The sequence below is a fragment of the Siphateles boraxobius genome, unplaced genomic scaffold (genome assembly GCF_051911475.1).
Source record: "Siphateles boraxobius isolate OS27281-9 unplaced genomic scaffold, OSU_SipBor_1 22, whole genome shotgun sequence".
NCBI classification, from domain to species: Eukaryota; Metazoa; Chordata; class Actinopteri; order Cypriniformes; family Leuciscidae; genus Siphateles; species Siphateles boraxobius.
This window is the reverse complement of record NW_027508833.1, coordinates 15,419,389-15,437,016: the sequence shown is the minus strand read 5'-3', so window position 1 is coordinate 15,437,016 and position 17,628 is coordinate 15,419,389. Positions and strand designations below refer to the sequence as shown.

The window sequence follows — 17,628 nt, the reverse complement described above, 5'->3', positions numbered from 1 at the left end:
ACAGTCAGGCTGACGGAGAAGATTTCAGAATTAGAAACACGCATCCAAACTTTAATTGAGGATAGTAAGTGTGCTAGAGCTTTAGATTCTACTTTGGATGCGCCTAGCATAGTGAACTCTTTACATGATTCGTTTCCGGCTGAATTATTGCCTGTGCAGCCAGGCAGATGGGTTACAGTGAGGGATCGCTCTAGTCACGGATCAAAAAAAACACTCTTCCGTTCCGATTACCACAACAAATCGATTTGCCCCACTCAGTGAAACACCCACTGAGAATTCTGTTGATTGTGCCCTGGTAATTGGCGATTCTATTACACGGAATGTGAAAGTAGGGACACCAGCCAACATAGTCACATGTTTGCCGGGAGCCAGAGTGCCTGACATCAAAGCAAATTTAAAAGTGCTGGCTAATGCTAATCGTAAATTCTCTAAGATTGTTATTCACGTCGGCACAAATGATGTTCGACTCCGCCAGTCGGAGATCACCAAAATTAATATTAAAGAGGTGTTTGAACTCGCAAGTACGATTGTCAGGCACTGTAATTTGCCCTGGCCCCCTTCCTGTTCGAAGGAGTGATGAGATAGTTAGCAGATTGTCATCACTCGATGGCTGGCTGTCTAAGTGGTGTCCGCAAAATAATATAGAATTCATAGACAATTGGAAAAGTTTTTGGGGCAAACCTGACCTGTTGAAAAGAGATGGTATTCATCCCTCCTGGGATGGTGCTGCTCTTCTCTCTAGTAATTTGGCTCATAGTCTTAGAGACAAAACATGACAATCTGGGGCTCAGGTCAGGAAGCAGACAAACTAGCAAAACCGACCGTCTGCTAGCGGCCTCGCGTCACCAAGGTCAGATAAATCCCATCACATAGAGGCTCTTTCACCTAGATATCATCATATAGAGACTGTGTCTGTTCCCCCGAATTTGGAAATCCAAAAAACGTCCAAACTGATCTAAGGTTAAAAATGTAATTGATATTCAACAAATAAAAAATAGATATAATACAGATGAGAAAACGATAAAGCTTGGGTTGCTGAATATTCGATCCCTTACTTCAAAAGCACTCATAGTTAATGATATGATTTCAGATTATAACCTAGATGTGCTGTGTATGACAGAAACCTGGCTAAACCCAGACGATTACATTACTTTAAATGAGTCCACCCCTCATGATTACTGTTATAAACATGAACCTTGCCTGAAAGGCAAAGGGGGAGGTGTTGCTGTAATTTATAGTAATATTTTCAAAACCACTAAAAAATCTAGTTTAAGGGTCCTTCATTTCAGGGTCACACTCAGGGTCTTCGGGACCAAATGGTCCGGAAGGGTTTGATTCATATTTATTAAAAGAAAATCATATTTTTTTTTTACTTGTTTTTTATAATATTTTTTCTTTTCTTTTTTGGTGTTTTGAGATAATTTAAGATTTATAATTAATATTTATGCAATAAATATGACCCATTTTCCCCCCATTTTCCCCCCATTGAATATAATAGAAAATAAAAAAATAAAAAAATATATATTTTTATTTTTTTTAAAGCTGTATTTAATTTTAAAGTCAAGCCTAGACCTCATAAAAGCAATTTTGAAATTAGATGGATGCCATCTGGTGGACAAACTGAGCATTTTAAAAATGCAAAACACATATGTAATCTGAATTTATTCGTTTGTTTATGTATAAAAGTGTGTTTGTGTGTGTGTGTGTGGATGTGTCTGTTTTGCACTCTTGATGTTTTATAGATTCACCCCTTCACTGTTGTGTACTTTTTTTCTGGATCGTGGCTGAATTGTAGATTGGACGCACAAAAAAACTCTGTATTGTCACATTTTTGCCAATTTCCCATTCATTTCCTATGGCGGGACCATTTGGACCAGAAGGCCCTGAGTGTGACCATTTTTTTTAAAACCACTTAGACTATTCAAATCCTGTCCCCAATTTTTTGGGGTGTTCATATACCAAGTTCCAACAAAGTCACCAAATTTCGGACCATTCTGATGAAGCTATGATTTTACACATTTTTTTATTTAAATTCTTCGGGACCATTTGGTCCGAAGAACCCCAGAGGGTTAAGCACCAACACTTCAAAAGAAATATATTTTAATGTAAAAATATATAATGTAAACGATAAATCAAGTTTGAGAATTCTGCTGGCAACTGTATACAGGCCACCAGGGCACCATAAAGATTTTATCAAAGAATTTGCTGACTTTCTATCAGAATTAGTATTGACTGCAGATAAAGTCCTAATTGTTGGGGATTTTAATATACATGTAGATAATGGAAAAGATGCAATGGGATTGGCATTTAAAGACATTCTTAACTCTATTGGAGTTAGACAACACGTGTCCTACTCATTGTCGTAATCATACTCTATAGATCTAATATTATCACATGGAATCAATGTTGATGCTATTGAAATTCTGCAGCAGAGCGACAACATCTCAGATCATTATCTAGTCTCATGTAAATTACATTTAGCCAAGGCTGCAAAGCCAACTCCGTGTTACAAGTATGTTAGACCTATCACTTCTGCCACTAAAGATTGCTTTATCAATAATCTTCCTAATCAGTTTCATCGTCTCAGCATCCCAGATAGCTTAGAAGAACTTGATATTGCAACAGAAACTTTTAACTCTCTCCTTTCCAGCACTTTAGATACAGTTTCTCCGTTGCGCTTAAAGAAGATTAAAGAAAATAGTCCAACACCGTGGTACAACGAGCACACCCGGGCCCTTAAGAGAGCAGACAGAAAAATGGAGCGCAACTGGAAGAAAACAAAACTAGAGGTATTTCGGATTTCATGGAAGGAGAGCTCGATTGCTTACAGAGAGGCTTTAAAAGCTGCTAGATCTGCTTATTTTTCAACCCTATTAAAAGAAAATAAACATAATCCAAGGTATTTATTTGAAAAAGTGGCTACACTAACGAAAAAGAAAGCTTCAAGGCCAGAAGTTTCCAAGAAACACAGCAGTAATGACTTTATGAACTTCTTCACTTATAAGATTGATAATATTAGAGACAAAATTATAACTATGCAACCGTCTACTACAGCATCACATCAGGGAGTGCATTATAGTCTCCCCGAAGTAAAATTTGATTCATTTGTTGCCATAGGAGAGGAAGAATTTTGCAAACTCGTTAATTCATCTAAATCGACAACATGTATGTTAGACCCTATACCGACTAAACTACTGAAAGAGATGCTTCCAGAAGTCATAGATCCTCTTCTTAACATCATTAATTCATCTTTGTCCCTAGGATACGTACCAAAAACCTTTAAGCTGGCTATGATTAAACCGCTTGTTAAAAAAACGCAACTTGATCCTACAGAATTAGTCAATTACAGGCCGATCTCAAATCTACCTTTTCTGTCAAAGATACTAGAAAAGACAGTATCCTCACAACTGTGTTCCTTTCTTAAAAGAAATGGTATCTGCGAGGATTTCCAGTCAGGATTTAGACCGCACCATAGCACTGAGACAGCTCTCATTAGAGTCACAAATGATTTGCTCTTATCATCCGATCGTGGTTGTATCTCTCTATTAGTGTTACTTGATCTTAGTGCTGCATTTGACACCATTGACCACAACATTCTCTTAAATAGATTAGAAAACTATGTTGGCATTAGTGAAATTGCATTAGCATGGTTTAAATCATATTTATCTGACCGCTATCAGTTTGTAGCATTAAATGAAGAGATGTCTTATCGATCACAAGTTCAGTATGGCGTACCACAAGGCTCAGTACTAGGACCGCTGCTGTTCACTCTGTACATGCTACCTTTAGGAGATATCATTAGGAAACATGGAATTAGCTTTCACTGTTTTGCTGATGATACTCAGCTCTATATTTCTTCCAAACCTAACGAAACTCACCAATTCACAAAATTATCGGAATGCATAGTTGATATCAAAAATATGATGACTAGTAATTTCCAACTACTAAATTCTGAAAAAACAGAGATTCTAATTATTGGACAGAAAACTTCCCACGTAATAACCTAGAATACCGTCTAACACTTGATGGCTGCTCTGTTAAGTCTTCGTCGTCAGTTAGGAAACTGGGTGTGCTCTTTGATACCAATCTTTCATTTGAAAGTCACGTGTCTAGTGTCTGTAAAACTGCATTTTTCCATCTTAAAAATATATCTAAATTACGTCATATACTCTCATTGACAAATGCGGAACAACTAGTTCATGCGTTCATGACATCAAGGCTAGATTATTGTAATGCTCTACTGGGTTGTTGCCCTGCACGCTTAATAAACAAACTACAGCTAGTTCAAAACGCAGCCGCTAGAGTTCTTACCAGAACCAGGAAGTACGACCATATTAGCCCGGTTCTATCAACACTGCATTGGCTCCCTATTAAACATTGTATAAATTTTAAAATATTGCTGATTACTTACAAAGCACTAAATGGTTTAGCTCCCCAGTACTTGAGCGAGCTCTTAACGCATTATAGTCCTTCACGTCTATTGCGATCTCAAAACTCCGGCAAGTTGATAATACCTAGAATATTTAAATCGACTGCAGGCGGTAGATCCTTTTCCTATTTAGCACCAAAACTTTGGAACAATCTTCCTAACATTGTCCGGGAAGCAGACACAGTCTGTCAGTTCAAAGCTAGACTAAAAACACATCTCTTTGACCTAGCATTCACATAACACTCTATAGCCTTCTATAATTCAATATTAGGCTGCTTAGATTAGGTCAGCCGGAACTGGGAACACTTCCCTCATATCCTGATGTACTCGTTACATCATAAGAAGAATGGCATCTACGCTAATTTTAGTGTCTTTGTTTATCCCGAGGTTTTCCCGCAGTCTGCTGGATCCAGGCTGTTTCCAGATCTGACGAAGGACTTTCGCCTGGAGCTGATGACAATGCAGTGCTGAAGTGCCAACTAGCCTCTCCCTATGGAGGATCCCTATACCACTCTACAGATAAAGCGTTGTGGAATTTTTAGGTTCGCGTACCTACCCAAAGTGATAAGATAAAATAAAAATTCTGCATCAAAATTTATAGACATGTAGTTTGTTTAGGCATGGTTTGTAAGGAATTACAAAGCTGCGCACATATATTCAAACGCACATAACTATAGAATCATTTCTTAATGCGCATGTGAACGCCATCAGCGACTATCACAGGTTCACGTTTAAAGTCTGTTTAGAGAGAACGGTGTTGCCTTATCGGCCCCTAATTTAATAACAAATGATCATTTAGACGGAAGTGAATCAATGAAAACTAACTTTAGCTGGAAAAAACATTTTTCAAGAGCCACTATAAAACCAAACCAATCTATGTTACCGTCCCGGGTTACGTATGTAACCCTAGTTCCCTGAAGGAACGAGACGCTGCGTGAAACGCTGCGGGAACGCCTCTTGCGTTGTGCGTCATGAAGCACGTATGGAATCAGCCCAATGGCGAGACGGAACGTCACGAGTGACGTCATCGACCAGGAAACTATAAAGCACACCCCTGAACACAATGGCGACAGCTTCTGGAAAAAGTCTGAAGCAAGTCGATCAAGGGAATGCCGGGAGTATGGCAACGACACGCAGCGTCTCGTTCCTTCAGGGAACTAGGGTTACATACGTAACCCGGGACGTTCCCTTTCAGGAACGTCGATCTGCGTGAAACGCTGCGGGAACGCTAATACCCACGTCGCCTTAAGAGCTAGTGACCGACTGTGTGAATCAAAGATTAAATTCAGCCGAAAGCACCTGCGCCCCAGGGGTGGAGCTGAGGTCTAGGTCATAAAACCTGACGAAAGTATGCGGTGAGGACCAGCCTGCCGCATCACAAACGTCCTGTAGGGAGACTCCTGACAATAAGGCTTTGGAAGCTGCCATACTCCTGGTAGAGTGAGCTCGGACAGCCAAAGGTGAAGGCTGACCAACCGACTCATAGGCAAGTGAGATGGCCTCAACCACCCACTTGCTCATCCTCTGCTTAGACACTGGGGACCCCTTCTTAGGTGGTCCAAAACAAACGAACAGCTGTTCTGATTTTCTCCACAGGGCAGCTCTGTGGACGTAAGCATCTAAAGCCCGAACAGGGCAGAGCAGATTAAGTTCTTCCTGATCAGATGATGTAAAAGGAGGAGGACAGAAGGCCTGCAGAACTATAGGTCTGGCCACATTGGTAGGAACCTTAGGGACATAACCTGGCCTGGGGTGGAGAAAAGCCTTCACCATCCCAGGTGAAAACTCCAAACACGAAGGAGCAACCGAGAGAGCCTGAATATCTCCGATTCTCTTAAGAGAAGAAATGGCAAGGAGAAAAATAGTCTTCAAAGTAATAAACTTATCAGCAACTTCTTCAATAGGCTCAAAGGGAGCTAGGGAAAGACCTTCTAGGGCGATAGCTAAGTCCCATGCTGGCACCCTCGTGCGGACTACAGGCCTCAGCCTCAAAGTACCACGAAGAAAGCGAGTTATAAATGGGTGTCTCCCCAGAGAGACTCCACTGAAAGGGACATGGTAAGCAGCAAGTGCCGCCACATACACCTTTAGTGTGGAGGGGGATAGCCCTGAGGAGAAACGCTCCTGCAGGAACTCCAGCACTGCACCCACTGGGCAGTTAACTGGGTCCAACAGGTGTTCTCCACACCAAGAAGTGAAGAGCCTCCACTTCAAGGCATATAACCTCCTCGTGGAAGGAGCTCTGGAATGAAGGATGGTCTCAACAACCTCGGTTGAGAGACCAGCCCCTACGAGCTGGGCCCCCTCAGAGGCCAAGCCCATAGCTTCCACAACTCTGGGCGGGGGTGAAGTATCAACCCGTTCGCCTGAGAGAGAAGGTCCCTCCTGATCGGAATCTCCAGAGGAGAGCCGTCTAGAAGAGACACTAGGTCCGTGAACCATACTCGGGCCGGCCAAAACGTCCCGGCGAACCCTCTCCAGAACTCCTGGGAGCAGAGCAATCGGGGGAAAGGCGTACAGGCGTGACCTCGGCCACGCCTGCACCATAGCGTCCAACCCCAGCGGGGCTGGATGACTGAGAGAAAACCACAGTGGACAGTGTGATGTCTCCCTGGACGCAAATAGGTCTACCTCGGCACGACCATACTGCATGCAAAGGAGCTCCACCACCTCGGGCTGGAGTCTCCATTCCCCGGGCCTCGGCCCCTGCCTCGACAGGATCTCCGCTCCCCGATTTAAATACTTGGTCCTGAGCCACCAGTGTAATGGTCTCATGTACAGCAGGCCGCAGGGTATAACACTGGACGCTGCTGCCATCAGACCCAGCAGTCTCTGGAACTGCTTTACAGTGAGCAACTGGCCTAGCTTTACTCTTTTTACAGCTGAGAGAATTGAAGCGATGCGGGCCGGCGACAGGCGAGCCCGCATTGCCACAGAATCCCATAGTACCCCCAGAAAAGATGTTATCTGTGATGGAGATAGAACACTCTTTTTGGCATTCAGCCTCAACCCCAATTTTTTGATGTGTGCGAGGACGACATCTCGATGCCGAGCCGCTTGCTGCTGCGATTGAGCGAGAATCAAACAATCGTCTATGTAGTTCAGAATGCGAACGCCCTGGAGCCGCAGCGGGACTAGCGCTGCGTCCATGCACTTCGTGAACGTGCGGGGAGATAAAGCTAGGCCGAACGGAAGAACACTGTGGCAAGGGGGGCGTGGTTCAGCGAAGTCTGTGACGGGAGAGAGGATCGGGAGACAGGTGCGGCGTAAGTGGGTTAAGTGTGAATGACAAACACCTGTGTCTTGTTTCAGTAATTGGCGTGGGGAGACGGATAAAAGCCATGAGGAAACAAGAGAATGGGAGAGAGAGACCGGCAACGACTCGTGGCTGTACTACACTGGTGCCGAAACCCGGGAAGGAAGACGGAAGCCGCCGCCAGCATGCAGTCACCGCCACCATCGCCACTTGCGGACGTGGTTGCTTCCCTCGCGGTCCTCCACCAAGACCAACATCGGGCCCTGATGGAGATGAGGACCGATCTGGAAGGGCGGTTCCAATTCCTCATCCAAGGCCAACAAGAGGATCGCGAGAGGTTCCGGAGCTGGATGGACCGGGAGGTTCGGCCGGGTTCAACGCCGCCACCGGTCGAGCGCCCCCACCTGCCCCTGAATAAAATGGGTCCGCAGGACGACCCTGAGGCATTCCTGGACCTCTTCGAGAGATCAGCGGAGGCAGGTGGGTGGCCAAGAGAGCAATGGCCGGTGCGCCTCATCCCTTTGCTGACCGGAGAGGCGCAAGCGGCGGCCCAACAGCTACCCGTCCAGAATCTCCTGGTTTTCGACGACCTGAAAAGAGCCATCTTACAGCGGGTCGGCCGGAGCCCAGAGCAACATCGCCAGCGGTTCCGTTCCCTGGATCTGGGCGAGAGCGGCCGGCCCTTCGTGTTGGCTCAACAGCTCCGGGACTCCTGCCGCAAGTGGCTGTTGGCTGAGGGAAGCGACGTCCGGGAGATCATCGACCGTGTGGTGCTGGAGCAATTCATCAGCCGTTTGCCGCGGAAGACCGCGGAGTGGGTCCAGTGCCACCGACCGGCGTCGCTGGACTTGGCCATTCAGTTGGCGGAGGACCAGCTGGTGGCGTGCTCCAGGGTCGGCGAAAGCCTTCCAACAGTCTCTCTCTCCTCTTCTTTTTCTTCTCCTTCCCCCTCTCCTACCTCTTCCCATAGACCTGTTCCCCTTCCCAGGTCCCGTCCTCCCGGACCGTTCCGTGGCCCTCCCCGGGGACGGGGGGGGACTTCGCTGGATCCGGCAGGAGGCCTGAGACCCCAGCCCAGGGGCTCGGGGTTCACTACCGCTGGGGCGGACCCGGTTTCCTTTCCTCCCCTCTCCCCACGCCAGTCACTTACCCCACTTCCTGCCACTAGAGCGGTGGGGAGACCTGGGCCGGCCTGCTGGCGTTGCGGGGACCCGGACCATTTCATAGACAGGTGTCCGGTGATGGAAGTGGGGACAATGATCCGGGTCCCGGATGCCCCGCAGGCTGCCCACGATCAGGCTGGCCGGTACCAAATACCTGTGAGTATAAAGGGGGGTACCTATCAGGCTCTGGTGGATTCAGGATGTAACCAAACCTCGATCCACCAAAGCCTGATTCAACCTGAGGCATTGGATATGAGCCGCATGGTTCGGGTAAGGTGTGTGCACGGGGATGTGGTGAAGTATCCGCTCATGTCTGCTCGGATAAAATTTAGGGGGCAAAACCATAGTGTGGAGGTCGCAGTTAACCCGCACCTCAGGCATCCGCTGATTTTGGGAACTAATTGGCCGGCTTTTACGGAATTATTGGGGTTGTTGTGTGCGGATGTCTCTTGTGGAAAAAGGAAGCAGGAGAGGGGAGCGGTCGTGCGGTTGGGAGAGGCTGAACTGGGACCTCCGGGACTGGATCCAGGGGATCTGAGCGTAATTGGGAGACAGATTCTCCCAGAGCGTGATGATTTTCCCCTGGAGCAGTCTCAGGATGAGTCGTTAAAACATGCTTTTGAACAGGTCCGTACCATTGACGGTCAGCCTCTCCAGCCCGCTCGACCGCTCACTTATCCATATTTTGCAATTCTGAAAGACCGGTTGTATAGAGTGATACAAGACACTCAAACAAAAGAAACTACAACCCAGTTGTTGGTACCAAAGAGCCGTCGGGAAATGCTTTTCCAGGCGGCTCATTCAAATCCCATGGCTGGACACTTAGGGCAAATAACAACACTTAACCGTCTCATGGCCCGATTCTTTTGGCCGGGCATTCACGAGAACGTGCGTAGGTGGTGCGCGGCTTGTCGTGAATGTCAGCTGGTAAATCCGCCGGCCGCCCCAAAAGCGCCATTGCGCCCCCTTCCGTTGATCGAGGTCCCCTTCCAACGAATTGCGATGGACCTCATCGGGCCATTAGAACGGTCAGCACGGGGACATCGCTTTGCATTAGTCATAGTGGACTATGCAACGCGATATCCTGAGGCAGTGGCACTCCGCAACATCTCCGCTAAAAGTGTAGCGGATGCCCTGTTTCGTCTAATCTCCCGAGTGGGGATCCCGAAAGAGATCCTCACTGATCAGGGCACGGCGTTTATGTCACGTACGTTACGCGAACTTTACGAGTTATTGGGCATTAAATCGATTCGCACCAGCGTCTTTCACCCACAAACGGACGGCTTGGTGGAACGATTTAATCGCACATTAAAGACAATGATTCGTAAATTCGTTCACGAAGACGCCAAAAATTGGGATAAATGGTTAGAACCCCTATTGTTCGCTGTGCGCGAGGTCCCGCAAGCCTCCACGGGGTTTTCCCCCTTCGAGCTCCTTTATGGTCGTCAGCCCCGCGGGGTGCTAGATGTGCTGAAGGAGACTTGGGAGGAGGGACCCTCGGAGAGTCGAAATGAAATTCAGTATGTCCTGGACCTGAGAACAAAACTCCACACTTTGGGGCGGCTCTCAATGGAGAATTTGTTACAGGCTCAGGACAGACAGACCCAGTTATACAATAGGGGAACGAAACTAAGAGAATTTTCACCGGGAGATAAAGTCCTTGTATTGCTTCCCACGTCGAGTTCCAAATTACTCGCGAAGTGGCAAGGACCCTTTGAGGTCACACAGCGAGTCGGGGATCTCAATTATGAGGTTCTTCGAACGGATAGGAACGGGGCACGTCAAATTTACCACCTCAACCTCCTAAAAAAATGGAGCGAGGCGGAGTCAGGAATGCTGGCGACGGTGATTGGGGCGGAAGAGGATATCGGGCCAGAAGCGAATATCAAATCTCCATCTCTCGCACTGGCTCCAGGCGGAGATCATCTTTCGCCGTCCCAGCTTACTGACGTTGCCAGGTTGCAAGCAGAATTTACCGACGTGTTCTCGTTCCTACCCGGTCGAACCAACCTCATTCAGCACCATATTGAGACCGAGCCGGGCGTGGTGGTGCGCAGCCGGCCATATCGATTACCTGAACACAAGAAAAAGGTGGTTCAGTCTGAATTAGAGGCGATGCTCGAGATGGGGGTAATAGAAGAATCCCACAGTAATTGGGCGAGCCCGATAGTTTTAGTACCTAAAACGGACGGCTCAGTTCGGTTTTGCGTGGATTACCGCAGGGTTAATGCCGTATCGAAATTCGATGCTTATCCAATGCCCCGGATTGACGAACTGCTTGATCGGCTCGGCACTGCTCGTTTTTATTCGACGCTGGATTTAACTAAAGGATATTGGCAGATCCCCTTATCGCCTATATCTAAAGAAAAAACAGCCTTTACGACGCCGTTCGGATTACACCAATTCGTTACACTTCCGTTTGGGTTGTTCGGGGCTCCAGCCACCTTCCAGCGTCTCATGGACAGGATACTCCGGCCGCATGCTGCATATGCCGCTGCCTATCTGGATGATATCATCATTTATAGTAATGACTGGCAGCGCCATATGGAGCATGTGCGCGCGGTTCTGGGAGCGCTGAGACTGGCTGGGCTAACGGCCAACCCAAAGAAGTGTGCGGTTGGGCGGGTAGAGGTCAGGTATCTGGGATTCCACTTGGGTCACGGGCAAGTGCGTCCCCAAATTGATAAGACAGCAGCCGTTGCAACATGCCCGAGACCCAAGACCAAAAAGGAGGTGAGACAGTTCCTGGGGCTGGCGGGATATTATAGAAGGTTTGTGCCTAATTATTCGGATCTTGCCAGCCCGCTGACTGATCTCACTAAAAAGGAGTCACCAGATCCGATTCAGTGGACGGAGCAGTGCCAGCAGGCTTTCACCCAGGTAAAGGCTGCTCTATGTGGGGGGCCGCTACTACAAGCTCCTGATTTTTCCCTCCCCTTTTTGTTACAGACCGACGCGTCGGACAGGGGGCTGGGAGCAGTCCTGTCCCAGGAGATGGAGGGAGAGGAACGGCCGGTGCTGTACATTAGTCGCAAGCTCTCAAAGAGAGAGACTAAGTACAGCACCATTGAGAAGGAATGTTTGGCCATCAGGTGGGCCGTCCTCACCCTCCGGTATTATCTCCTGGGACGGGAATTCACCCTCTGTTCGGACCACGCACCCCTCCAATGGCTCCACCGCATGAAGGATACCAACGCGCGGATCACCCGTTGGTATCTAGCCTTACAACCTTTTAAGTTCCAGGTGGTCCACAGGCCGGGTGCACAGATGGCTGTGGCTGACTTCCTCTCCAGGAGGGGGGGGGGGGGAGGAGGGAGGCTGCAGGCCGGACGGCTCCCCGGCCTGAGTCGGGCGGTGGGGGTATGTGGCAAGGGGGGCGTGGTTCAGCGAAGTCTGTGACGGGAGAGAGGATCGGGAGACAGGTGCGGCGTAAGTGGGTTAAGTGTGAATGACAAACACCTGTGTCTTGTTTCAGTAATTGGCGTGGGGAGACGGATAAAAGCCATGAGGAAACAAGAGAATGGGAGAGAGAGACCGGCAACGACTCGTGGCTGTACTGGACTGTGACGGGAGAAAGGAGAACGCTGAGAGCGAGAGACTTTTGAGTAGCATCTGTTTTGTCCAGCGCGTGGTGCGCATCTTTTGTTTCTGTTTACGAATTTTGATTTAAATAAAAGACCCACAGTCATCTGAAGCCGACCCTGTCCTCTTCCTTCCCTTTGTCTGAACCTTTCATCTACTACAAACACGATATTTGTACGCTTCGCCCCCGAAGGCGAACCTCAGGAACTTCCTGTGTTGCGGAAGGATGGAGATGTGGAAGTATGCGTCCTTCAGATCTATCGTGACAAACCAGTCCTCGGACCTGATTTGTGACACGATTTGCTTTAGCGTACGCATCTTGAATTTGAGCTTGGCTACAGCACGATTTAATAGGCGCAGATCTAAAATTGGACGCAACCCCCCATCCTTCTTTGGAACGATGAAATATCGGCTGTAATAACCTGACTCCTCGCTGGGAGGAGGAACCCGTTCTATAGCCTCCTTTTGAAGGAGCGTTTTCCACTCTTGTTCCATTACCAGAGCCTGCTCGGGGCCCACCACGGTGGGCAGGACCCCGTTGAATCGAGGAGGAGGAGATCTGAACTGAATGGCATAACCCCTTTCTATCGAATGCAGAACCCACTGAGATATTTTTGGAAGACTTTTCCACTCTGCCAGAAAATCTACTAAGGGTACCAGCCTCTCGAGGCTGGCCTCTGGAATATTTTGAGCAGCAGACACAGCGCCCTGTAACGGCGCATCGGCAGGGGACGACTGGTCTGACTGCTCTAAACCCCTCCTCAGAGGGGGCGAGCGTCCCTCGGGAAAGCGCTCGCTGGGCCCGTCTGCGCCCCGACACGAAGGTGGGGTTGGCAGAAGGGACCCCTGAGGGCACCGTGAGAGAACGGGCACCATCTGAAGCGGTGAACACCTCCCTCTCACGGTGGGGACCACCCTCAGCATCCTGACACCAGTGGCGTCAGGACTTCTTAGACGAAGCCTTCCTAGCCATAATGACTGTCCTCAGATCAGTCTTACCACTAGAAGGCTTCGCCTGAGACTGTCGCGTCTGTTCCCACTGTTTAGAAGGGGGGCCACGAGACGCGACACTCTGCCTTTGTTGCGCCCTATGTGAGGAGCTAGTCGACGGCTTGGTCTGCCCTCACCCAGCAGACCCTGGGACATGAACTTTAAGTGGGAGGAATTTCTGAAAAGCTGCAGCTTGTTTCTTTTCTTCCTGAAATTTATCTATGACCGTGTTTACCGCGTCACCGAATAAACCAGTTGGAGAAAGTGGAGCATCCAAAAGAAAAGCTGTCTCTTTATCCTTCATATCAGACATATTAAGCCACAAGTGTCTCTCTGCGGCCACCAGGGCTGCCATAGAACGGCCCATTAGTTTAGCCGATTCCCTGGTGGCACGCAGAGATAAATCTGCAGCCTGACGCAGTTCTCGAACCACGTCAGTGCTGACCTCCTCACTCTCACTCATATCTTTTAAAAGATCGGCTTGGTATGCCTGCAATATTGACATCGTGTGCAGACACGCCGAAGCCTGACCAGCCGCCGAATAAGCCTTACCCAACAGAGCCGAAGTATTTCTGAGAGGCTTTGTGGGTAAAGCTGGTTTCTTAAGAGACGAGGAAGACTCAGCAGAAAGATGGCTAGCTAGAGTTTCCTCCGCCTTGGGCATCGCCCCATAACCATATAACTTAGCCCCCGATATATTAGAATATGTGGAAGTCTGGGGGCTAAACACACGATAAGAAGCGGGTCTCTTCCACGACCTCGACACCTCGGTGTGGAGATCGGGAAGAAACGGAAGGCACCGCCGTGGAGGCTGAACGCGGGAGGGCAAAAATTGTTCGTCAAGCTTGCTTTTAGAAACATATTCCTGCCTAAAAGCTGGCCACTCAATGCTTAGTTTTGACACAGCACGAGTGAGCACCTCCATAAGCTCCTCGTGTTCAGGGGAATGAGGTGACGAGTCCTCAACATCCCCTGTCTCAATACTGACAACATCCAGCTCCTCAGAACTGGATAGCTGCATTATTGGTGCCTCAGCCTGGGGGGAAGAAACCGCAATGCGTGCTTCCACACCCGGAACTGAGGCACTGGAACTGGCAGGTAAAGGCTGAGATAAGGCAGAGCCCGTCTCAAACCCCGCTGACAGATCCATTTGCGATCCCCACGACAGGCGCCGCCGCTCTGCCTCGACAGAAGCAGGACCCGAGCCGTGGGGAGCGCGAACCGAACCACTCTCCTCGAAGAGTGATCGGCGGGAGCGGAGCGTTCTTAATGGAAAACGCTCGCAATGCTCCCAATCAGCCCCCTCGAGAGCTGACTGGGCATGCTGCACTCCCAAACAAACAACACACAGATTGTGTGTATCCCCACCCGTGAGAAAACGAGTACAGGGGGGAACACACTTTCTGTATTGCTGCTCGCTCGTCATACTGATATATGTGAATATATATATAGTTTTTTTTAAGTGAAAAACTCCTGCCTAGCAATCACTAAGAACAGACAAAAACACAGGGACATATTCACACACAGAGCGCTTGCTGAAGACAACAGAAGCTGTTGCCATTGTGTTCAGGGGTGTGCTTTATAGTTTCCTGGTCGATGACGTCACTCGTGACGTTCCGTCTCGCCATTGGGCTGATTCCATACGTGCTTCATGACGCACAACGCAAGAGGTGTTCCCGCAGCGTTTCACGCAGCGTCTCGTTCCTTCAGGGAACTAGGGTTACATACGTAACCCGGGACGGTAACAGAGATTGGTTTGGTTTTATAGTGGAGCAAATAATTTGTGACTCTAATGAGAGCTGTCGCAGTGCTATGGTGCGGTCTAAATCCTGACTGGAAATCCTCGCAGATATCATTTCCTTCAAGAAAGGAACACAGTTGTTAGGATACTGCTTTTTCTAATATCTTTGATAGAAAAGGTAGATTTGAGATCGGCCTGTAATTGACTAATTCTGTAGGATCAAGGTGCGTTTTTTTAACAAGTAATTTAATCATAGCCAGCTTAAAGGTTTTTGGTACGTATCCTAGAGACAAAGACGAATTAATGATGTTAAGAAGAGGATCTATGACTTCTGGAAGCATCTCTTTCAATAGTTTAGTCTGTATAGGGTCTAACATACATGTTGTCGATTTAGATGAATTAACGAGTTTGCAAAATTCTTCCTCTCCTATGGCCACGAATGAATAAAATTTTACCTCAGGGAGACTATAATGCACTCCCTGATGCGATGCTGTAGTAGACGGTTGCATAGTTATAATTTTGTCCCTAATATTATCAATCTTATAAGTGAAGAAGTTCATAAAGTCATTACTGCTGTGTTTCTTGGAAACTTCTGGCCTTGAAGCTTTCTTTTTCGTAAGTGTAGCCACTTTTTCAAATAAATACCTAGGATTATGTTTATTTTCTTCTAATAGGGTAGAAAAATAAGCAGATCTAGCCGCTTTTAAAGCCTCTCTGTAAGTAATCAAGCTCTCCTTCCATGAAATCTGAAATACCTCTAGTTTTGTTTTCTTCCAGTTGCGCTCCATTTTTATGGCTGCTCTCTTAAGGGCCCAGGTGTGCTCGTTGTACGACGGCGTTGGACTATTTTCTTCAATCTTCTTTAAGCGCAACGGAGCAACTGTGCCTAAAGTGCTGGAAAGGAGAGAGTTAAAAGTTTCTGTTGCAATATCAAGTTCTTCTAAGCTATCTGGGATGCTGAGATGATGAAACTGATTAGGAAGATTATTGATAAAGCAATCTTTAGTGGCAGAAGTGATAGGTCTAACATACTTGTAAAACGGAGTTGGCTTTGCAGCCTTGGCTAAATGTAATTTACATGAGACTAGATAATGATCTGAGATGTCGTCGCTCTGCTGCAGAATTGCAACAGCATCAACATTGATTCCATGTGATAATATTAGATCTAGATTATGATTACAACAATGAGTAGGTCCTGACACGTGTTGTCTAACTCCAATAGAGTTAAGAATGTCTTTAAAAGCCAATCCCATTGCATCTTTTTCATTATCTACATGTATATTAAAATCACCAACAATTAGGACTTTATCTGCAGTCAATACTAATTCTGATAGAAAGTCAGCAAATTCTTATATAAAATCTTTATGGTGCCCTGGTGGCCTGTATACAGTTGCCAGCAGAATTCTCAAACTTGATTTATCGTTTACATTATATTTTTTACGTTAAGCGCCAACAATTCAAAATAAGTATATTTAAAACTAGATTTTTTAGTGGTTTTGAAAATATTACTATAAATTACAGCAACACCTCCCCCTTTGCCTTTCAGGTGAGGTTCATGTTTATAACAGTAATCATGGGGGGTGGACTCATAGTAATGTAATCATTTGGTTTTAGCCAGGTTTCTGTCACACACAGCACATTTAGGTTATAATCTGAAATCATATCATTAACTATGAGCGCTTTTGAAGTAAGGGATCGGATATTCAGCAACCCAAGCTTTATCGTTTGTTCATCTGTATTATATCTATTTTTTATTTGTTGAAAATCAATTACATTTTTAACCTTAGATCGGTTTGGAAGATTTTTGGATTTCCAAATTGGCGTAACAGACACAGTCTCTATATGATGATATCTAGGTGAAAGAGGCTCTATGTGATGGGATTTTTCTGACCTTGGTGACGCGAGAACGTTAGCAGACGGTCGGTTTAGCCAGTTTGTCTGCTTCCTGACCTGAGCCCCAGATTGTCATGTTTTGTCTCTAAGACTATGAGCCAAATTACTAGAGAGAAGAGCAGCACCATCCCAGGAGGGATGAATACCATCTCTTTTCAACAGGCCAGGTTTGCCCCAAAAACTCTATGAATTCTATATTATTTTGCAGACACCACTTAGACAGCCAGCCATTGAGTGATTGCAATCTGCTAACTATCTCATCACTCCTTCGAACAGGAAGGGCGCCTGAGCAAATTGCAGTGCCTGACATCGTACTTGCGAGTTCAAACACCTCTTTAAAATTAATTTTGGTGATCTCAGACTGGCGGAGTCGAACATCATTAGTGCCAACGTGAATAACAATCTTAGAGAATTTACGATTAGCATTAGCCAGCACTTTTAAATTTGCTTTGATGTCAGGCGCTCTGGCTCCCGGCAAACATGTGACTATGTTGGCTGGTGTCCCTATTTTCACGTTCCGTGTGATCGAATCACCAATTACCAGGGCACAATCAACAGAATTCTCAGTGGGTGT

The 17,628-nt window shown here is 47.1% G+C and overlaps 1 protein-coding gene across 1 annotated transcript; it reads left to right on the top strand.

Annotated features, from left to right (window-relative positions):
- The first annotated feature begins 8,067 nt into the window (after positions 1-8,067).
- Positions 8,068-12,429, top strand: LOC143746729 (uncharacterized). The gene is made up of 2 exons (XM_077238753.1): positions 8,068-9,004; positions 12,324-12,429. The coding sequence occupies exons 1-2, from the start codon at positions 8,105-8,107 to the stop codon at positions 12,324-12,326; spliced, it is 903 nt and encodes a 300-aa protein (XP_077094868.1). The 5' UTR covers positions 8,068-8,104; the 3' UTR covers positions 12,327-12,429.
- The last annotated feature ends 5,199 nt before the right edge of the window (positions 12,430-17,628 follow it).